Raw genomic sequence first — 20,443 nt, 5'->3', positions numbered from 1 at the left:
CTCTGAATCACTAGGACATTTTCAGGGGGCACACCAAACCCCTCTCCCCACTTGCCAGATGAACCATCATGACAATGCAGATATTTATGGCTGATTTTCACACCCCAACAGGTGATGTTAACATTGTGTCTGAGTGTACGTGCCCATGTTTTATTTGAGAGCATGGGGCCTCCCACTGTCTGAGGCATTCCAGGTCTCTCCACTGTGGGCTGCTGGCCTGACCCACATCATTCATCTACTGAAGGGCGGTCCTCTGTCCAACCCAAAACCTCTGTGACTGTAACGAGGATGAGACCTGGCTGCTGTTCCTGGCTTTACCAGGGCAAGCCACCTCCGCTTTCTGAGCTTTAGATTTTTTAAATCCGTGAAATGGGCACAACAGCCCCTTCTGCAAATGTTGCTGGAGGGATTGAGGGAGCCAGCAAGTTCTGTGTTCATCAGCTTTAGGGGTGGTCAATGAGAAGTCAGCCAGGGCTCAGCTGCCCCTGGCTCAGTCTGTCTCTGGGGCCCATTTTCTGTCATCCTGGGCGCCAGTGCTGGTTCTCTTTTGCCCTTCTGGAGTCACTCACACTTCCACCAATGCCAACCTCGTTTCCCATGTAACAGAAATGCCTCAAGCAGGGGTAGGAGGTAGAAGGAGCAGGTAGATACTCAGGTCTGCCCTTGGGACCCCTGGAACCAGGGCATCCCCTCAATCACCTGCCCCCAAGCTCTGGTCTGCCAGTTGTGGGGGATGGGCTTCTAGGACAATGCAGGCAGAGAAAGGACACAGAGGGACGGCACTGCCCAGGTACAGGTGCTGCTCTTCCGTAGCACAGTGAGCAAGCCCTGAATTGGGGCTTAGGTTTTTGGACTCTGACAAGAAGCCTTGGAGAATGAGGGAGATGCAGAAAAGTCCTGCTCAGGAAGCCTACCCTGACACACACAAAAGAGACAACACCTCATGTTTGATAGTGACACTCGTCACAAGGATCTACTGCACAATACCATTACATTAAAAAAAAAAACACACTAACACAACCAAATGGGTACACACACAAAGCAGACACTGCTTCACCAACTAGACTGTACCACAGTGGTCACTGTCTTGAGGGCTGACCATGTGCCAGTCCCTGTGCCCAGGGGCCTGAATGGATTGTTTCACTTAATCCTCACAACCTTTTGGAGAAGACAAGGGACTTGTCCAAGTGCTGTGCCCGGAGGGGTCCATGTTCCAGAAGGTTCTCTCACTCATCACACCCTGTTTGTAGATACATGGGGGGGACCAAAAAACTGGAACTTATTTGTAAAAAATTGTGTATTTATTCTGACATGGTTAAACTTCAGTCACCTTCTAAGTACTCTCTCTTTGATGCAAGATACCGGTGGAGACATTTTTTTCTGCTGCTCAAAACAGGTTTTGATCTGGTTGATTTTGATACCTATTAGTGCTTCTGCTGTTTTGTTTTTGTTTTTGTTTTTGTTTTGTCTCACCTCATCCACTTTGGCAAAACATTTCCCTCTGAGGACTTTTCATCTGGGAAAACAAACAAAAAAAAAGTCACTTGGGGCGAGATAGAGTGATTTGGGAGGGTGGGGGTCATGCTGTTTTTGGTCAAAAACTCCTGAACACTCAGCATGGTGTGGGCAGGTGTGCCCGTAAATCACCCATCATGAAATGGGCAAACACGTTGAAAGAGTCTTCAAAAAAATTCACTGAAGCCTCTCACAACAACCCCAGTCAGTACTCTGATACAGATGGGTTCCTAGGACACTCACCTAGCAGGGGAAGCCTGTACTACAAGGGACCCACCATTCAGAAGATAATTCTGTTTTTTGGGGGGGCGTCCCCCCAGTCCCATACTGGAGGAAGATTAGGTAGGAGGGCACAAAACCCAAGCATCCTGCCTGGGGTGGCACCAGACTCTTAGCAAGGGTGCCCTGGTTTCTTGCATCTCTACTTGCCTCTGGGCCACAGCTGTGGCTCCTTTCTGGGTGTAAACACTAACCCGTGGAACTTGGGGTATGCCACCTTCCCTACCTCCTTTTCCCTGACCCCTGCACTATGACTGGTGGGGTGGCACACCCAACAATGGCAGGAAGGGGGTCTAGGCCCACAGAAGATGTCCTGCAGAAGCTTCTGGGCCTCCCTTCTTACATGCTCCCTTCCACACACCCCACGAGCCTCTCTTCTCTTGCTGCAGTCTGACAACTGATGGCCTCAGCAGCTCTCATGGAGGCCTGACCTAGGTAGGGGGAAAGAGGACCTTCCTCATTTTGGAGGGTTGACACAACCCCCAGTCCAACCCCCAGGGCCCTACTCCTACCTGGTTCAGCCCAGGCAGGCTTCCTGAGCCCTATTCCTTCTCAGCTCCCAGCACCATCCAGGGCACCTGGTCATCTCTCCCTTTCTCTCCCCTGACCCTTTGAGAGAAGGAAAGTCAGCCAGAGAGATGGGGGGAAGCAGAGACAGAGAGGGACAGACCACTGAGGGATCAGGGAGGGGCTGATGCTGACCTCTGAGAGACATGAGGGGCTATGGTCTTACCTGACCAGCCCACCTCCCAAAGTGAGCATCCACCCGGTTCTTTGTAGCAGTGGGGGGCCATACTGGCTAAACCTTTGCATACTCCACCATTCACTTTGGCATAGACTTTGAAACCAGACAGACACCTTCCATCTCTCCCACATCTGACCTATGCGATCCTGGGCAAAAGATGTCCTTAGGATTGTGTGAGCACCCAGTCCCAGGAGCTGTCCCTTGAAGATTCCTCCAGCCCTCTCTGACCAGCCTACCAGGCTATCATGGCAGGTACCTGCTGCCATCTGCCCCTAGCCCACTGGACAAGTACCAGACAGGCGTGTGCCAATGGCTGGGAGTCCTTATGTGGCAAGAGAGCTCCTGGGAACACCATACCACAGTGGCTGTAATAACATGATGCTGAACACCAATCGTGATGTGATAATATCCCCTACCTCCTCCTGGGGCTGAGTTCAACTGGTGTGGGGAAAGGCAGGAGGCTGAGGCTCTAGACTTCAGAACTGACTTGCTGTGTGACCTTGGGCAGCTGTGATGCCCCTCTGTGCATCTGCAAAACAGGCCATAGTGGAACAGATGAAGGCTGCCCAAGATAAGATAAAGGGATGCAGAGAGGAGCCCTGGAGGAAAGTTCCAGCCCAAAGTATAGCTGATAAGAATTTTCGGGATTTTCTTCTTCCGTCTGGGAGAATGAAACCACTGACAAAACGAATCATCTCCTGGTGGATATTTTAGAACTGGGAAGGGGAGCCTGTCTGCTCCCCAAAGCCCAAGTGATGGGCCCTACTCCCTGTGTGCCCTTGGAGGGTTATGGAGAGTGACCTAGCTGCTTTCCAGGGCCAGGCTGAGGTGAGGGCATCTTCCCTAGGCCCTTGGCAGAGCTGAGCATGCCAGGAGCACCCAAGTGCCCAAATCAGGCTGCCTGGCTCTATCTCCAGAAGGGAGTATCTGAAATACTGCAGACCCTAGCCTGAGAGACAGTGGGGTTCAAGCTCTTCACCATCAAGGAGCCAAAATTCCAGCATTACCAGCCATCACTCCTACCTCTTCCCACTTTCTCTCTGTGTTGACAGCTCTGGCTCTAGAGCCCTGCCTCCATCTTCCTTCCTGCTCCCTGGGGATAAGGGCTCCCTGTGTGTTGTAGAGCCTGGGGTGGGCCAAGCACTGTCAACTGGACACCTTCCCCTCCTCAGCTGTCCCTCTTCCTATTAATGTCCTGGACTTAGGCCTGAATGGAGCATAGACAGGGCCTGGTAGAGGGGAGCCTCATCAGGCCTGACCTAATTAGGAGAGATTGGGGTGGATGAGAGGAGGAATGCCCTATGCTCCAGAGCCTACTGTGCACCAGGAATATCACATGCTCCTTGGACCCCTCCAGACTCCTCCTCGTAGGCATGACTGTCCACAAGCAGTGTGAATGGAGAGCAGCTCCAAGAGGGTGGGTGACATGCCCAAGTTCACACAGCCAGCAAGAGGCTTCCCTGAGAACTGCGCTCTGTGTGTCTGGCTCCAGTGTCCAGTTCTTCCCAACACCCATTTGCCTCATCACATCAGCTAGGCAGGCCCCCAGTGTCTTCTGCAGCAGGTTATCAGGCACATACTTGCACACCCCATGATGGGAGCTCCTAGCCTGGTTTGGGCTCTTCATGTCTGTGGACCTCCTATTCCCCCACCACCCCTTGTCTCCACAGTGGATCTGGAGAGGGGGCAGGGAATGGGGCAGCCTGATCTCAGCATCTCCCTGCACCCTCCCCTCTCATCCCTCTCCCTCTGCAATCAGGGAGGGTGTGGGCGAGCTCATGCAATGCCAGGCGCCAACTGCCCCTTCGTGAGTCTTAGCTGACAAGTTGTTCATGGGTGTGGCACGACACCTCCTTTCTTTATAATTTCAATATTTATAGGCATATTAGTGACCAGGCAGCCACCCTGGGTTTCAGCCAGATGGGTTGGGATGATGCAGCTGGGCACCTCTGCTGGTATTTACTTTCTCCTGCCATCAGTTATGAAGGAGCCCTCCTTTGTTTTTGTACTTAATCACATGCGCTGTTATGGTTCAAACTTCCTTTCTCTTAATCCCTTTGGAGAGAGCCCAGCCTGCCCAACAGGGCTGCGCTGGCCTGGGGACCTAGCTGGCTAGAGAATACAGCTGGCGTCTAGAAACTCTACCAGGGAGAGAGATGGTGGCAGCCTCAGCCCCACCTCCTCAGCTGAGCTGGAGCCACCTTGGGGCCAGTGCCTCTCTGTACCATCCCAGGGCTGGGCCTTTGCACCTGATGTTTTCTCTGCTCAGAGCACCATCCCCCACCATACAGCTGGCTGACACCCACTCACCCTTTGGATTTCAGCTCAGCCATCACCCTGACTCCCCAGTGCCTGCCCTGTGCATGCATGACCCCTGTGCTCTCCTTACCTTAGCCTGGATCGTGCTGTGTGTTGAACCCTTGTATTAGACCATGGCTATTTGGGGCACGGAGAAAACTGTAGTGAGTGCTGAGTGAATAAATGGGTTGGTAGGGATGGAGGAATGCCTCCGCCTGCCTTACCACTAGCCCACTGAAGCCCCTACCAGCCCCTGCCCCAGGAAACCTGTCCTGACTGCTGCAGCCACACACATCTTCCTGTCCTCCCAACTCTTTTAGACCCTCTCACTCTGGGCTGGGGTCCCCAGAGGGCAGCAAGGCCTGGGTCCTCCATTTGTGCCCCGAGCACAAAACAGAAGGCAGGTCAGGATGGAGGGAGGGCAAGTCCTGACCATCTCAGCTCTGCTATATGACCCGGGGAAGCAGGTCATCCTCCCTGATCCTATTTCCTCATTGGTTCTATGGAGATAACAGTCCCTACTTTACTGGGTTGTGACTGAGGCTTATGTGAGATAATTTATAAAAGCCCTAATACAGAGTCCAGTACTTTGTGGGTGCTCAAGCAATATTCATTAAGCTTAACCATTGTCTGTCTGTGAACTGAATTGAGATAAAATTGAACTGAATTGTGTTGAATTTAATCACCTTCTAATTCACACCTTCTGTTGTCTACTCCTTTTTGTTTTTAGTCTACTGTGCTATGTAGCTGGCTCCAGGCTTGGCTCATGGGGGCCTCTGAAAATATTCCAGATTGATTTATACAGACTTTCCCAGCATCTTGATCCATACCAACAAAGGGGGAAGGGGGCGAGTCTCTCCTGTTCTACAGAAGATTAGACCAAGGCCAAGGAGGTAATGTGGTTTCCCCAAGTTAGTAACAAATCAAGGAACCAAGCCCTGGCCTCCCACTGGACTCGAAAGCCCAGGAATATCTCTCAGGAGACCCTGTGCCTCCATTTCTTCCTCTGTAAGAAGATATGATAATTGAATGGACTCCATGGGGTTGCTGAAAGGATTAAATAAGTGAGAACCTGTGCCTGCTCATGGTGAATACTCCAAAGGGAAGGGTTTGGAATAGGTCCAACTCTACTACCTCCCCTTCTGCTCTCCCCAGAGGGTAGCACTGGTGTTGATCATTCTCATGCATGTTTTTATACTTTTCCTATATATGTTGGTATCCATACACAATCTAGGGTTTGTTTTTAAACCTTATGTAAATGGTGCCATTTGTACATGTCTTGGGTTTTTTCATCAACATTGTGTTTGTGAGGTCACCCACACTGATGCACGTAGCTCCAGTGTATCTGTTTTCAGTGCCGTATAATATTCCACTGTGTGATTATGCCACATTCTGTTTATGTCTTCTCCCAACAGTGGGCATTGAGGATATTCCCAGTTCCTCGCTATTACAAACACTACCTTTGTGAGAGTTCCTGTACTTGTCTTCCATGGATGTCTCTCTCCAGGATATGTATCCAAGAGGGAGTTGTTGGGCCATAACGTATATATCTTTTCAACTTTACTGGATAAGCACCTAGTTGCTGTGTCATTTCTCATCCTGGCCAGCAGCAGGCACTTTGCCTACATTGTCTCCGTGCCCAGCCCTGCTGGGAGAATGGAGTTTTTATGCCCATTTTAGAGATGGAGCAGGTATTAGTTATCAGTTGTTTCATAACAAATCTCCCCAAAACTCAGGGACTTAAAAGAACAAATATTTATTATGTTGCAGTTTCTGTAGGTCAGGAATTCGGGCGAGGCTTAGCTGGGCGCCTCTGGCTCAAGGTCCCTCACAAACTGCGCTCAAAGTGTCAGCCAGAGTGGCAGTCACCTCAAGGCTGCCATTGGAGAGGGTCTGCGTGCAAGCTTGCTCGTGCGGCTGTTGGCTGTTGGGAGGTTACAGACATTGGTTCCTTTCCATGTGGGCTTCTCATCAGAGCAGCTATTAACATGGCAACTGGCCTTTGTCACAGTGAACAAGGAAGTAATGGAGAGAGGGTACCCAAGACGAAAGCCACGGTCTTTTTGTAACCTGATCTCAGAAGTGATATCATATCATTTCTGCCATAAATGAGTCAATTAGTCCAGGCCACACTCAAGAGTAGGGGATTGCTCACAGAGGTGTGGGAGAGTACCGGAAGGCAGGGACTATTGGGGGTCATCTTAGGGGCTGTTGAGGCAACTGAGGCTCAGCGTGGTAAAGTGCCTTGCTTAAGGTCACATAGGTTAGATCTAGAGCCAGGACTGGAACTCAAGACTGCTTGGTCCTGAGGCTGGGCACCTTCGAAGCTGCCACACTGCCTTTGATATAGGTTAATAATATGTTCTGACTTAATAAACAAGTTTGCTGCACAACAGAACTCAGGACAAATGCTTAATAAATGGATTTGCTAATTGTGCTGCCTGTTTGCACACATTACCTCAAGTTCCCCCTGATATGATCTGTGGGGACATTTGAGCCCAGGCTTGTGGGAGAAGTTGCTCTGCCAAGCCTGGAGCCCAGATTTCCAAAGAGCCAGGGAGTGGTCCCTTCCCAAAACCGCCTTTTGTGCTTGCTCTTTTGTTTTTTTTCTCTCACTTTAATCATTTGGGTGGTGTGTGTGTGTGTGTGTGTGTGTGTGTGTGTCTGTGTGTGTTTAATGGAGTACACACTCCCTGCATTCTAAGGAGAGCTAACTGCAAGGTCAGAAGTATTAGGTGTTTCCCAGACAGACTTCGGGGCAGGCAGGGCTAACAAGCTCCTTCACTGACTGGCCCCAGAAAAACTTCCTCCTCATCAGCTACTATGGCTGCAGCAACCAGGTGCTCAGCTCAGCAGGACTGTGTGGGAAGACTGAGCAGGGGCCAGCCCTGGGACTTTGTCTCTTTACAGGCCTTCTGCCTTGGGGCCTCCCAGAGCCTTTTGACCTCTGCAGATTCTGAGTACAATTTCAAGTAGTGGAGGCTGCTGCCTACATGGCTTCTAGATAAGTGAATGTCACTGATGCTGGGATAGTTCCAGTGGAGGTGTGGGTGACCTAGACCCTGAGATGAGGGGATGTGGGAATTGAGGACTCAAGAGTACCCCCGACCCCCATTCCTGGACCCTTCTGTGGGGAACCTATTGGTCTGTCCTGATTAATGGAGTTCAGTCAACTTTAATTTGTACACATCAGACCCTCTGGAATCAGGGGTCTGGGCTGTCTTTGGAAATTGGAGGCAACACAAGATCAGTCTGTGCCCTCAGGGTGTTCCTTGTTCTCAAAGGAGGGAGAACTTGGTTGAGGCCTATCCTAGTGGGAATGCTGCAAGGATCCTTACAGAGGATGGCCTCCAGGTTCAGGGGCAGAGAGCAACCATAACAGCAAGTATAATAACCATGAAAATACCTGCATTTATCAAGCACTTACTATGTGCCAGTCCGAGCATCAAGTACTGGATCTATATTGTCATGAGATCCTCACACCAACCCCATGAAATGGGTTCTACTGATATTCCCATTTTACAGAGGAGGAGACTGAGCTCGAAGAAGTGCCCAAGGACATAAAGACCAGCTCAGAGCAGAAGACTGAGGTGCTTAGAGCAGGCTTTTGGAAGAAAGGGACCACATAGGGCCCTGATTTTGAAGGGGAGGAAGGGAAAGGATATGAGATCACGGGTCTAGCATCTGAGAAAGCTGTTGATGTGAAGACATGCCAGTAGTGGGAACTGCCAGGAAAGAGGCTGCCCCAAGAAAGTAAGGGTTCGCTTTCCACACTCTGCCCTCGGAGTATTGGCTTCAGCCCCTACCTGTAAGAATGTCCCTCCATGTTGACCAGCACAATGGCACTTCCAGTTGGACCAGCCACTGTGCAAAGATGACCTGTTCATCTGAGCCCCAGTGCCCTTCCCTTTGCTGGCTGCCCGATGCAGGATGTGGAGGACAAGGAACTTGGGTGTACCTGGATGAGTGGCCTTGAGTAAGACCTTCCCCTTTTAGGTACCTTGGCCTGACTCTCTGTAACATGCCTGGGTGGGACCCTGGTGTTCCTGAGTCCCTGCTGTTTCTTGGGGAGTGGGTTAAGAGAGGGCAGGAAGGCCCTAACCCTGACCACAGCTCCAGACCCACCTCCTAGAGGGGACTTTTCTGCCACCCTGCTCAGGCCCCCCCCCCCCATCCCTTGCCCCACTCCACAGCTGCACCAGCATGCGCTTTGACCTATGGATATTCTGTCATTTCCTGATCCACTTGACTCCAGCCTGAGTCTCTGGGACTTCATTATACCAGTGGCCTCAGCAACCGTTAGCATGGAGGGCTGCAAGAGCACAGGGCTTCTGCTGTGGCTCCTAGAAACTACGGGGACCCCAACTTCTGGGGCTTCAGCCTTCTAGGGACTCAGGGTCATTCAAGGAGCCACCACATGAGGCCTCATCCCACTCTCCCCTGTCTAGGCAGGGCCACAGAGACCTGTCCTTAAAGACCCCCAAGCCAACGCCTCATTGCATACCTGGGAAAACCTTTGTCTGGGAAGGGGCGATGACCCTCTCTAGGTCACACAGAAAGTTAATGAGAGAGCTCAGAATCAAATTTATGGCATAAAGTAGGAACATGGGGACTTCCAACAGATGCTGGGTCCAACACATTCCCCTAACCTTGCTCCATGCTCAATGCTGCTTGCTCAGCCCCCACCTGTCTCATGGGCTCCTGGTTTTTTAAAATTTTATTTTATTTTTATTTATTTATTATCTTTAGAGAGAGGGGAAGGGAGGGAGAAAGAGAGGGAGAGAAACAACAATGTATGGTTTCCTCTTGCATGCCACCAGCTAGGGACCTTGCTGGAGACCTGGCCTGCAACCAAGGCATGTGCCCTGACTGGAATCAAACCAGCAACCCTTTGGTTCGCAGGCCGGCACTCAATCCACTGAACCACACCAGCCAGGGCTTGGTCTCCTGGTTTTAATTTTTCTTGTTAATTGGAGGTCTCACCAGTGACTTCACTGCCCCAGCCACTTTAGAACTATCATTAATTTCAAATGCCTTCAGAAATAATCATTATTGTAAAATCTCATGAGCTGCTGGGATGCAAATGGGCAGGACCAGCAAAGTGCAGGCATACAGGCAAGCCTGTGTGTGCCATCCATTCCTTCCTGGCTCAGGGGACCCCTCCCCCAAAGTGAGGGAGAGCAGAGCTTGGGCTCTTATATCAGAGGCACACAGCCTCAAAACCCAGCTCTCCCTCTAGCACACAAGAGTGAACTTGAGCAAGTCCACAGTCCTCTCAGAGCCTCAGCTTTTTCATCTGTATAGTGGAGATAGCAGTACCAACCCTGAAGTGAGAAGTATGTAAAGTACAGCTCAGTACTTGGCTTACCATAGGGGTGGAGTAAGTGTCAGACAGCCTGTCCTCTCCTCCAGAGTGCCCTGGCAAACCCCTTCCAGCTTCTCTGCTCTGCTGTGAGCACTCAGACTGCAAACGGGTTGGTTCTTTCTCCCAGCCATCAGCTCTTAATTGACTGGGAGTTGCTGAGTTTTCGCTCCAAAGCCAGGATGTGCTCTGTGCCCACCTACATATAACATGTTGTCTCAGGGCTGCCCTTGGAAGCTCCTAGTCTGAGGACAGAGAGGGAGGAGACTAGAACCTTGCCTCTTCTATGCCATTTCAGTCTGGGAGGAGAGAGGAGAAGAGAATGGTCTTTGGTCTTGAAGCACAAGTGGAGACAGGGAGAGGGCATGTCGAACAGGTGGACCAATAAGGACAAAGGCTGGGAGGTGTGGGTTAATCTTCTTCAGCTGTAGCTCCCGAGTATCCTTCCCTGGTTGTGTCAGTGAAGTCCTGGACTGGGCCATTCCCATGTGTCCCCATGGTCCTGGGAACCCTACCAGACAGGAGTGGAGAGATACCAGTTCCCACAGCTCGGACTGGTTGAGGGCTTCGAAACAAGTTCCCCTTTGAAGGCCAGGAGCTAGCATGACTCTCACCAAGCCCAGGCTGGATCCTCCAAGTTCTTCCCTCAGAGCCTGCCCTTCTCCATTATTTCCATTGGTGAGATAAGAAGGGGGATGCTGGGACGGGTCATTTTTTTTGGAGAAACAGGGAGGGAGAAATTGCTTGCATATCGTTGACAATGTAGAACTAAGGCTGCAGGGCAGTTGCTCCCAGACACAGCTCTGCCATCAAACCTGAAGGGATCATTGCGGGCCCCAGAAGACCCTACCCCGGATGGCCAGCTACCTCAGCCAGCATCTGGGGCGGGGTAGGAGACACCGGACTCTCCCTTTCCCCATCTCTGCTGGGATTACTGAGGCAGGGAGCAGGTGAGTCGGGGGCGGAGATGGGCCACAGCCTCGCAGTGCCTGCGTCAGTCGCCACACCAGGAATAGCCCCCGCCCCCGCCCCAGCGGGTCTGCGCTCTCGCGCCCGGCGGCGCCTTCAGGTTGGAGCTAGAGTCTATTCCTGCCGGGCTGGTGGGAGGAGGTGGCGTGGGAGGCGGGAGCTCACGGATAACTCACAAATAGCCCGGGCGGAGGAGCCAGGAGCCTGGGAGCGGGTCCAGGCAGCCGCATTCGCTGGGCTTTTGAAGGGAGGGGACTCCTGTAACGCCTCTCCTCTTCCTCTCCCACCTGTTAAGTCCCTTTGCCAAGCCTGCCCCCTGCTGGTTTTCTCAGCCCTGGAAGGCAATTCCAATTCCCTTTCCAGGCGTATTACCAGCTGTGTGACTGCAGACAAGTCAAGTAATCTCTCTGAGCCTGGCATTCCTTCTCTCTGTCACAGGGGGAACAGCGTCTCCTCCCAGGGTTGTTGGAGGGTGACTGTAGAGGGCACAGCAGCGCAGCATCGGCTTCTGCTAGGAGTGGGGCTCCAGCCAGGCCTAGGATGAAGATGGACGCAGACATAAGAGACAGGAGATGGTTCTCCAGGCAGGACTATCCCTAGCTGTGGTGTGGCAGTGGTACTGAGAGGTACCCAGAATCTGTTTAGCTGCATATGTGAGGCTGAACAGTGGATAAGCAAGATGGTGCTGTGGGGGTGGGGGGTGCTGGTGCCCTCACCATGCCAGCCAGACATGGAGGGGTGGTTGGTCACTGGGACCAGGATGCCGGGGTCTGTCTTGAGACTAAGAGGCCTTTTGCCAGCCTCCTCCCTGTAACCTCAGCGTCTTATTTGCCTGCCAGAACCCCTACCCCCTGTGGGCCCAAGGCGTCAGGAGCACTAGTGTGCTAAAGGAATGCACTCCCAACTGTGGAGAGAGGGAGAGTGTCAGCATTAGTGGTTATCCTAATCAAACTAGCTTAGTGTTAAAGGGCTTCTGGCTTCAAGGAGATGGAAGGTAGTGTACAGTGGAAGGAGGTGAGTTCCCAAGGGTCCTAGCCTGCTCTGCATGTTTTGCCAAGATACCCCCAGCCCCCCGATTCTCTGTATCTGCTGGTCAAGGAGGATTTGAGTGTCTGAGGAAACGTCCCATTCCTTGGTCCCATTAGAGTATGTGGTCCCAGCCCAGGACTCCCTGGACCTTTGGGGTGCAAGGAGAGGGCCCTCCAAGCTCAAACGGAGGCTCTACGCTGCCCTCTGCTGGTCACTGGATGCAGTATCCGTGGCCAGAGCAGCCTGCTGCCCTCTTCTGGACGGAGAGCCAGGCTGGGCGGGGACCCTGACTGCAAAGAAGGGGCAAGACTTGGTTTGGGGTAAAGCCACTGAGCTCGCGCGCCTTCCTCTTTGTCCCCCGGAGCTTCCATGTCTACCTGCCTGACCCCTAGGCTGCCAGACTGTGGGCCCTCCAGCTACTCGCAGACATTTCCGAGAAGTAACAAGGCGCAGGAAAGAGGCTCTGGGCCTGACCCTTCCCATGTCGTCCTCCAAACAACCCTGACTCGGTGGGGAGCTTTGCCCGTTCACGTGCGTGTGTCCGTTCACACAGCAGTGTGCAATGACCCTAGTTAACATGTATGAACACACCTAATTTGACATGCACACGCATATGGCCACCCAAGAGGGTGCGCGCACACAAGAGGGTCGCGTTGGCTGGAGATTCGCCCGGAGCCTGGACTCGGAGAGGCGAGGCCGTGTGCAGAGCTGGACGCTTAGGCGCTGGCTCCTGCGTGTGGCGGGCGCAGTTTCGCCGTTGCATGGGCGCGGAGCAGGGGTTGGGGCACTGCTCGCTCTTCGCCCCCTTTGCGGAAGGGAGACGAGCCCCCCACTTCCCCTCCCCTTTCCTTGGTTGTGCTGCCGCGCTTTCTCCTCCCCCGCCCGGCTCCTGCAGCTCACTCACTGGCTCCCTCCCTCACCACCCCGCCCTCTCAAGCTCACTCCTAGATCCTCGCATTCCCTCCCCGTGCAGTCCACAACGCAGACCCCGGGCGGGAGCTGGCGCGGGAGTCGGAACGGGCGGCCGGCTACAGCGCAGGCGGCGGCGGCGGGTCCCGGCCCCGGAGCTTGCGGAGTCCCCACCCGCATCGCCCCGGTCCCTCTCCCGACGCGGGGCTCCCAGCAGCATGCGCGCCCGCTGCCCGTGGGCCTCAGTCCTGGCCCCGGCTCCAGCCCCGCAGCGGAGCGCTCCCGGCCTCGACCTCGGCCCCAGCGGCAGAGGCAGCGGCAGCGCTAGGCCGGCTCTGGGCGCAGAACCAGGTTCGTGGAACCCGCGTAGCACGTCCTGAGCCCTCCCGTACCTCCGCCCGCCGGGTCCGAGGCCTCTTGACTCTCCGCTTCCGAGCTCGAGCCTCCGGCTCTGGCTGGGCTCCTGCCCGCGTGGGGCGGACAGACGGACGGCCAGCTCCGCAAAGGCTCACGGACCGATCGCCAGAGGTGTCGGCGGAAAAGGAGACGGAGAAGGGGGCTGGGCAGGGGCTGTGGCCTGGCCTTGGAGACATGCAATTGGTGACCGAGCCAAGCGGACGGACGGCGGGCCCGAGATGCAGGTGAGCCGGGCGGCCATGGCCCAGCCCCGAGCGGGCAGCCCCGTCAGCGAACATCTCCGGAGGGCGCTCTGAGTTCCCCAGGGGCTGCGGAGCACCCCAGTGCCACCCAGAGCCCCCGTTGGGGTCAGAGACCTGACCCTCTTCAAGCCTCAGAAATGAAGATTCTTTCATTCCCATTCCCTCACCGCAACAAATTTCAAGTTGGCTAGCTGGGACCCTGGAGCTGTGGAGGGGCCCCCACCAGCATCTCAGTCCTGCTCATCCTCCTTTCCCCCTCCCTCTGTGAGTGCTGTTCACCCCGGAGTGTACGGCCCCTGCTCAGTGGGCTGGGTGGCTGCCTCTTTCCATAGACCCCAGATACCCCCGCCCAGGCGCTCGAGCCAACACCAGGCACCCCCAGGCCGGTGGATGCAGGTAAGGGGCCAGTTTTCTCCACAGGCTTCAGCCTGGGGGCCGGGTCCCTCCCCTCACGAGGAGCATCCCCCGTGGTGAGGAGGAAAGGGAAAATGAGGGGTAGGAGGAATGGAGGACAGGGAATTGGGTCTGTGGAGGACCAAGGAACCCTTTAGGGGCCTCCCCTTTGTCTGCCTTCAGCCCTGGCTTCTCACCAATCCTGCCCCACTTTTTATTCTGAGGCAGAGTGGGTAGGAGGTGGAAACCAGCTGAGAAGAAAGAGGTAAGAAGGGAGCCTCTTCTACTGTTGCCCCCCCCCAACACACACACCAGGTGGCTAAGTGACCCTCAGGAACTGTGCCCCTCCAGGGGGCTCTCGCTTTGAGGAGGGGTGGGGCCAGGCCCAGTGGGCAGTCCCTCCCAGTTCTTTGCTGGGTCCCCAAGCCAGCCCTATCCAGCCCTGGTTCTGCCAGCAGCATCTCCTCTTTGTTCTCAGAGCTCTTGGGGTGGAGGTGGGGAGGATGGGAACAGCCCTGCCCTGGTGGGGTAGGAGGGCAGGAGGCCGTGAAGTGGGGACCGGTACATCTGAGCAAGACCCTTCCCTGCCAGCTCAGCCCTCCCGCAGTTCTCTGCTTGGCTTGGATTACCAGAGGGCATGCAGCCCAGCCTGGCCCTGGGCTCTGGGCTGCTGGCACAGCGTGCTCAGCGCTCAGCCCTTTTGGTCATTATTCTAACAGCTCCAGCACTGGTGCCTCCCATGCCCAGGGAGCAGTGAGCCTGGCTGGGGCTTCCCCTCATCCCTCACCAGTGAGGATGCTGGTGAGGGAGGAAAGAGTTAACTGTCCCAGACCCTTTGTCCTTGTGTGGGCCAGGGTCTTTCAGAGCCCTCACACCTCTGTGAAAATGCTAGCTATCACCTGGTCTGCTGGACTAGCTTGATTGGCCTTCCTGCTTGGCCTGAAGCAGGAGAGAGAAAATAAGGCAGCAGAAGGGAAATGCCAAAAACAATTTGAAACCCGGATGGGGGCTCCAGGCAGCACCCAGCTGCCCCCTCCTGGAGGGGGCTTAGCAAAGGCCAGGGCAGGTTTTCTGTTGTGTTCTTGTTGTCTTGCCCCTCCCCTCCCCTCCCCTCTGCCTACTTAAGTGTGAGATGGGCTTGGTCAAGGTTGCAGTGCTTCCCAGGGCCCGAAGTTAGTGGGTTCTGAATCCATGAGGCCAAGTTATAGGGGATGTGCATGTGCTCCAAGCCCAGGTATCATGCACGACTTGTGGGCTGAGGGCTTCTGTGTGACTGGAGGGAGGTGGAGAGACCACTCTGTCCCTTGTAATAGTGCTCTTTGATCCCACTCCTCAGCTCCTCCATCCCCTGCCTCTGAATACCCACTTTTCCTTGCATTAGATAATGTTTCCTAAAACCCTGAATTCCAGAGGGGAACACACATGCACACACCCTCTCATGAGGGTTGGTGTTCTTCATAAAGCCAGGGAGGATCCCTGAATGATGGTGCTGCTCTCCAGGGGTAGGTCCTAAGCAAATGGCTGGAAGATGACAGTCGAAGCTGAGGCTGCATTCCTGTTGAGAAGTGAGACTGTGCAGTGATTTGCATAGGGGTTCTATGGAAGCATGAAGCAGTGTCGGATGGAGGGTGAGGAAGTGGGTCATGAGAGGCTAGGGAAGGGTCTGGGAGGGAGGCAGAAGGTGGTGGTGGTTTCAGAGTCAGAGTCTTGGTTTTCTGGCCAGTCTTTTAGTCTCTCTGCCCTTTGTGTGGCACATCTATGGGAAGGTGGTAACCTTCCAGTCCCAGAGTCCCTCCCTCCCAATGACTCTCTGTTCCCACCAGTAAGTCCTCTGCATATCCCCCCATCACCTGGCTTGATCCAGCATCCCTACCCAGAGGCCCTCTCCTCCTTTCCTTTTCCTTGCCCCTCCTCTAGGAAACCTTCCTGACTGCTCCAAGTCACTGATCCTCCTCCAGGAACCCACAGTGTAGAATTACATTGGTTTGCACCTAGTATTACACCAACCCATTCATTCATGCATTTATTCTACACATGCTGGCTGAGCTGCCTGCTTGGCTTCAGGCTTAGGTCCTTCCATGGCTCCCATAGATTGCCTTGAACAGTGTGGGCAACTGCATGCTTATCCCCTGATAAGCTCTCCTTACTGGCCCTGGAGTGAGGAAGACACTGGGAGGCACCATGGAGCAGCTGTGGGCTGGTGGCAAGGAATACCTGGAGGGAACACAGTGTCCTCACAGCCTGTATAGATGGACAGAGCTGTGTAACATCAAGGATGCCTCCGGCAGGAGTTGAGAACCAAGGCAGGGTGCTCTCACACAGACACTCAAAGAAGAATGGGTTTTGTTCTTGGGGACTGAGGTGGTCAGGGGTCCCTCCAGGAAGAGTGAGAGAGACTGGGTGGGTCCTGAGTTAGTAGCAGACATTGCAGAGACACAGAAAGCAGAGGATTCCAGAATCAGGGACAGGTCTTTCGAGAAAGTGTGGGAGGGCAAGTTCATTCCCAAATGCATTCAAGGCATCTATGACGCCGACCTTTGTTTCTGTGTTGAATAAATGACTGAATGGACATTCTTGGGTGTGATGGGCTTGGTAGAGCTGTGCTGACAACAGTCTTCTCATGTGTGTTCAGGTTCTTCCAGGTCACTTTATAGTGAAGTGTGGAGGGTAGACCCTGGAGCCAGATGCCCGGATTTAAATCTTAGATCCTTACTGCCTAGCTCTGTGATTTTGGGCAAGTTACTTCATCTCTCTGGGCTTCAGTGTCCTTATTGATAAAATGAGGATAACAACAGTGTTTACCTCTAGGGTCGTAATGAGGATTAAGTGTGTTAATATATGCAAGACATTTATAGCAGTACCTGGTACACAGCAAGCTCTCTAGAAATGCTGGCTACTCATAGTTTCTGTCAGTGAGGTGCTCTCAGTCTTACCTTTGTAGGTGGTACAGAGATTTGATAGGATAGCTAGAAAACAAAGCCACAGAGATGGAATGACTACTTAAAGTCCCTGCTAACAAGCATGGGGCTCAGTCTGGAATCCCTCCTGTATTCTGCTCTGGGGCTCTTGTTCACTGTTCCAGGTGTGACCTCTAATTAACTAACCAATATATTAAGTAATAATAATAATATAGTGAACATCGTGACCCTACTGCCCAACCTGAACGTTAGCATTTTAATAACGAGGTACTTCTTTCCATGTGTGTCTCCTCACCTTATCCATTGGCCTCTTTCTCTGAGGCAACCACTACTCTAAATTATCTATTTAGCATGTCTTTGCCTTTTTTAAATCATATTTTGATACATAGAAATTGTTCAACTTGAGTTATTTTTCAACTTTGTAAGAAGAACATCAAACTACATGTATTTATAAGCTTCATCTCTGTTGTTGCAAATAATAGTAGATGTTCATTCATGTTCACTGATGCATAGTGGTCTGTTGTTTGGATATAACACAGTGCGTTTTCTGTTCTTCTGTTGATGAGCATGTGGGTTGTTTTCCTTTTTGCTCTTACAAACAATGCTTCTGTGAACCTGCTTGTCCTGTCTCCTGAGGCATAGTCTCTGGGGCACAGAGCTGGGAGCGGAATTGCTGGGCTGGGGGGCACATTTGCATTTACTAGAAGTGCTTTCAAAATTGATCAGACCCTTTATGTGTCCCCAGCAGGAGGTGATGTCCTTCTTGCTCCACACCCTCACCAGCACTCCTATACTCAGATATCTTGATTGTTACTGACTGAATGAGTGTAAAATGGTAAACATTATGGTCTTGATTTACATTTTTGAAAATCAGGTTTCTGGTGTGCGAGGTTGAGACAGACAGCAGCCAGTGTGTAACACATGTTCACTCAGCGATTGTCTCCTTTGTACTTCAGTTACCCCAGTTGGAATTTCATCTGTACAACCCATGCTCTGAAGGATGGACAAGGTGAGGGAGGAGTCCTCAGTGAAGTAGGAATGGAAGAGGGGCATTTAGAGTGAAAGGAACCCCAGAAGCACTATGTTCACCTCAGGATAGGCAGGGGTGGCCCTAGCTTGGGAGGTAGAGGGAGCCTGTACTTCATTATCTCAATAATACACAGGGCCCTAAAAACCTGGTCTCTACACCCTGGCACATTGGTAAGTGCTCATTAAGAGTTTGGTGACTTGGGGAATGAAAAGGATGGAGCGAACTATATTTTCTTCTTTCTTCATTCCCACTCTGTGGGGAGTCCTCCCTGCTTACTCTTACCATTGAGTGACTGAAGGTTGGCTGAGCAAACTGGCTCTTGGGCATTTTCAAGGCCCCTTATGAGGCCCTCAAGCCTCCTACCCACAGGGGCTGATAAGATCAGTGCTGGCAAGGTAATTTGGAGCGGCCCCTCTGTCAGTCTGGTGCCTTTCCCAGCCTGGATAGGAGCCCCTGGAGCTGGTTAAGTGAGGAGCGACAGAGCTTGTGGAATAATTATGCTTATTTTATGTGACACCCAAATTGATTGCCTCCAGGGTGACATTAACAGGACATTGTTCCTTGTCTCCAACCTCTTATTACATGTTATTAGGGTATGTGGTATGTGTGTTTTTCTATTCCCCCACCCCCACCCCCCCAATTCAGGGAATTAATCTCTCTGCCACCTCCTCTGCTTCCCTCTGTAGAGAACCTGCTGGCGGCTCCAGGAAAGAGTAGGGCCTGGTCAGCAGCCTTTCACTGCCTGGCCCAGCACAGGGCTGCAGGTGCACTTGGGGGTGTGGCCATCTCAAATCCCTTCACTTGGATGCAGAATGGAAGTATCTCAGAGCTAAGAGGGGCTGCTGAGGTATGGAGTCCAGCAGAGGAGTCTTCCTGCAGTGTCCCTGATCCATGGTCCCTGCTTACATACCTCTCATGACAGGCTGCTCACTCTCTATTTACCAAGGCAGATCTTCCATCTTGAGCCATCTAATCTTCCATTTGATTCCTTACACCGAGGAGAATAGGCCTCCCTTGTGACTGCCCAGGTCTTGGCTCTGCCCTTTTGGCCTGCAATGGACTCTACATCCTCTGCCTTGGGACACCCCTTAGAGATCTGCAGATGTGCCAGCATCCTGTCCCCAGCCTGAGTGGCTCAGGATGGGGAGCTGGGCGATGGCATAAAATGTACGTGAGTAGAGTACGGCACCCATATGTGCTTCCCAGAGGCATTAATTGCCTCTTGGTACTGAGCTCAGTATACCAGGTTGGAAAAATGGGTTTAGGCAAGGGGTTGGCCAAGATTCAGTTGAACAGAAAGGGCTTTGAACAGTCAGTGCCAGGAGAAGGGCAAGAGTTTATAAATAACTCACTGGACCTTGGTTTGTGATGTATTAGGGAGTTGTTTTTAAACGTTTTCCCCTTTTTAAGGCAAATAACCCAAACCTTCACCTTCTGAGCAAGCCCCACCATGTTACCCTGGCATGACACTGGGGAGAGAAGGTGCAGTCAGGAGGTGGGGCTTCTTCCTAAGCCCCATCCCTGAGATGCTATGGAACATTAGACAGGTCACTGATGCTTGTGGGCCTCTGTTTCCTCACCTGTGTGATGATCTCCAGAGCTTTCATGCCTCTGAGTCAGACAAGCCCAGTGGCCTTGGGCAGGTGAGCTAACAGCATGGAGCCTCAGTTTTCTTATCAGTAAAGTGGGATTAATGGTAGCTCCCTCACAGGGTATGTGGTGAGGGCTGGTGGAGTCATTCTACAAAACACTGAGTGTATGTGCTCAATATAAATGTCTTTTCCCTCACCTCTCCTGAAACTCTGCCCCAGCCTGTGAGGGCAGTGTGAAATCTGCCACTTCCTCTTCTGAATGAGAAGTTTAGGTCCCAAGATAAAAAGTCACTTGCCCATGATTGTACAGCTCAGCAGGCCCTTGAACCTGAATCAGGAAGAGGCAGTATACAAGAGTGGTCAGGTCAACCTTGGGTCTCTCTGCCTCAGACCTAATCCCAGCTCTGCCACTTACCACTGTGTGATTTTGGAGCAAGTTGTATCACCTCTGTGCCTCAGTTCTCTAGTCTGTAAACTGGAGATAATATACCAGCCTGACAGGATTAGACAAGTTCATGTTTGAGTTCATACTATGCTACCTCTGCGACCTTGAACAAGTTACAGAACTGCTTTGTGCTTCTGTTTTCTTTACATCTGCAAAGTGGGATTGCTAACAGGACTGTGGTGGGATTAAATGAATTTTTATATGTAAAGTATTTAGAATGATGTCTGGCACGTCAGGGCTTTCCAAATCTCACACCAGTTCCACCACTCCCTTCCGCTCCCCTTTCCCTGCACTGGAACT

General features: G+C 52.7%; 1 protein-coding gene across 13 annotated transcripts in view; it reads left to right on the top strand.

Moving 5' to 3' along the window:
• The window catches only part of LINGO1 (leucine rich repeat and Ig domain containing 1), a 245,622-nt gene that overhangs the window by 174,840 nt on the left and 50,339 nt on the right, over positions 1-20,443 (top strand). Inside the window, exons 1-2 of one of the 13 annotated variants that reach the window (XM_090269964.1) lie at positions 13,159-13,747; positions 14,098-14,161. The exons of 10 other annotated variants lie outside the window; for them this stretch is intronic. In XM_090269964.1, coding sequence (XP_090126090.1) covers positions 13,698-13,747; positions 14,098-14,161 — 114 coding nt within the window. In that variant the 5' untranslated portion in view covers positions 13,159-13,697. Of the gene's footprint in view, positions 1-5,567; positions 5,731-13,148; positions 13,748-14,097; positions 14,162-20,443 lie in introns of those variants that run through there. 2 more of the 13 variants (XM_090269966.1, XM_090269965.1) reach the window with 2 other exon arrangements.

The sequence above is a fragment of the Furipterus horrens genome, unplaced genomic scaffold (assembly GCF_987537825.1).
Source record: "Furipterus horrens unplaced genomic scaffold, mFurHor1.1.pri manual_scaffold_3, whole genome shotgun sequence".
Lineage (NCBI taxonomy): Eukaryota > Metazoa > Chordata > Mammalia > Chiroptera > Furipteridae > Furipterus > Furipterus horrens.
Note: the sequence above shows the minus strand (reverse complement) of the source record. Positions and strands in the feature narration are given on the sequence as shown.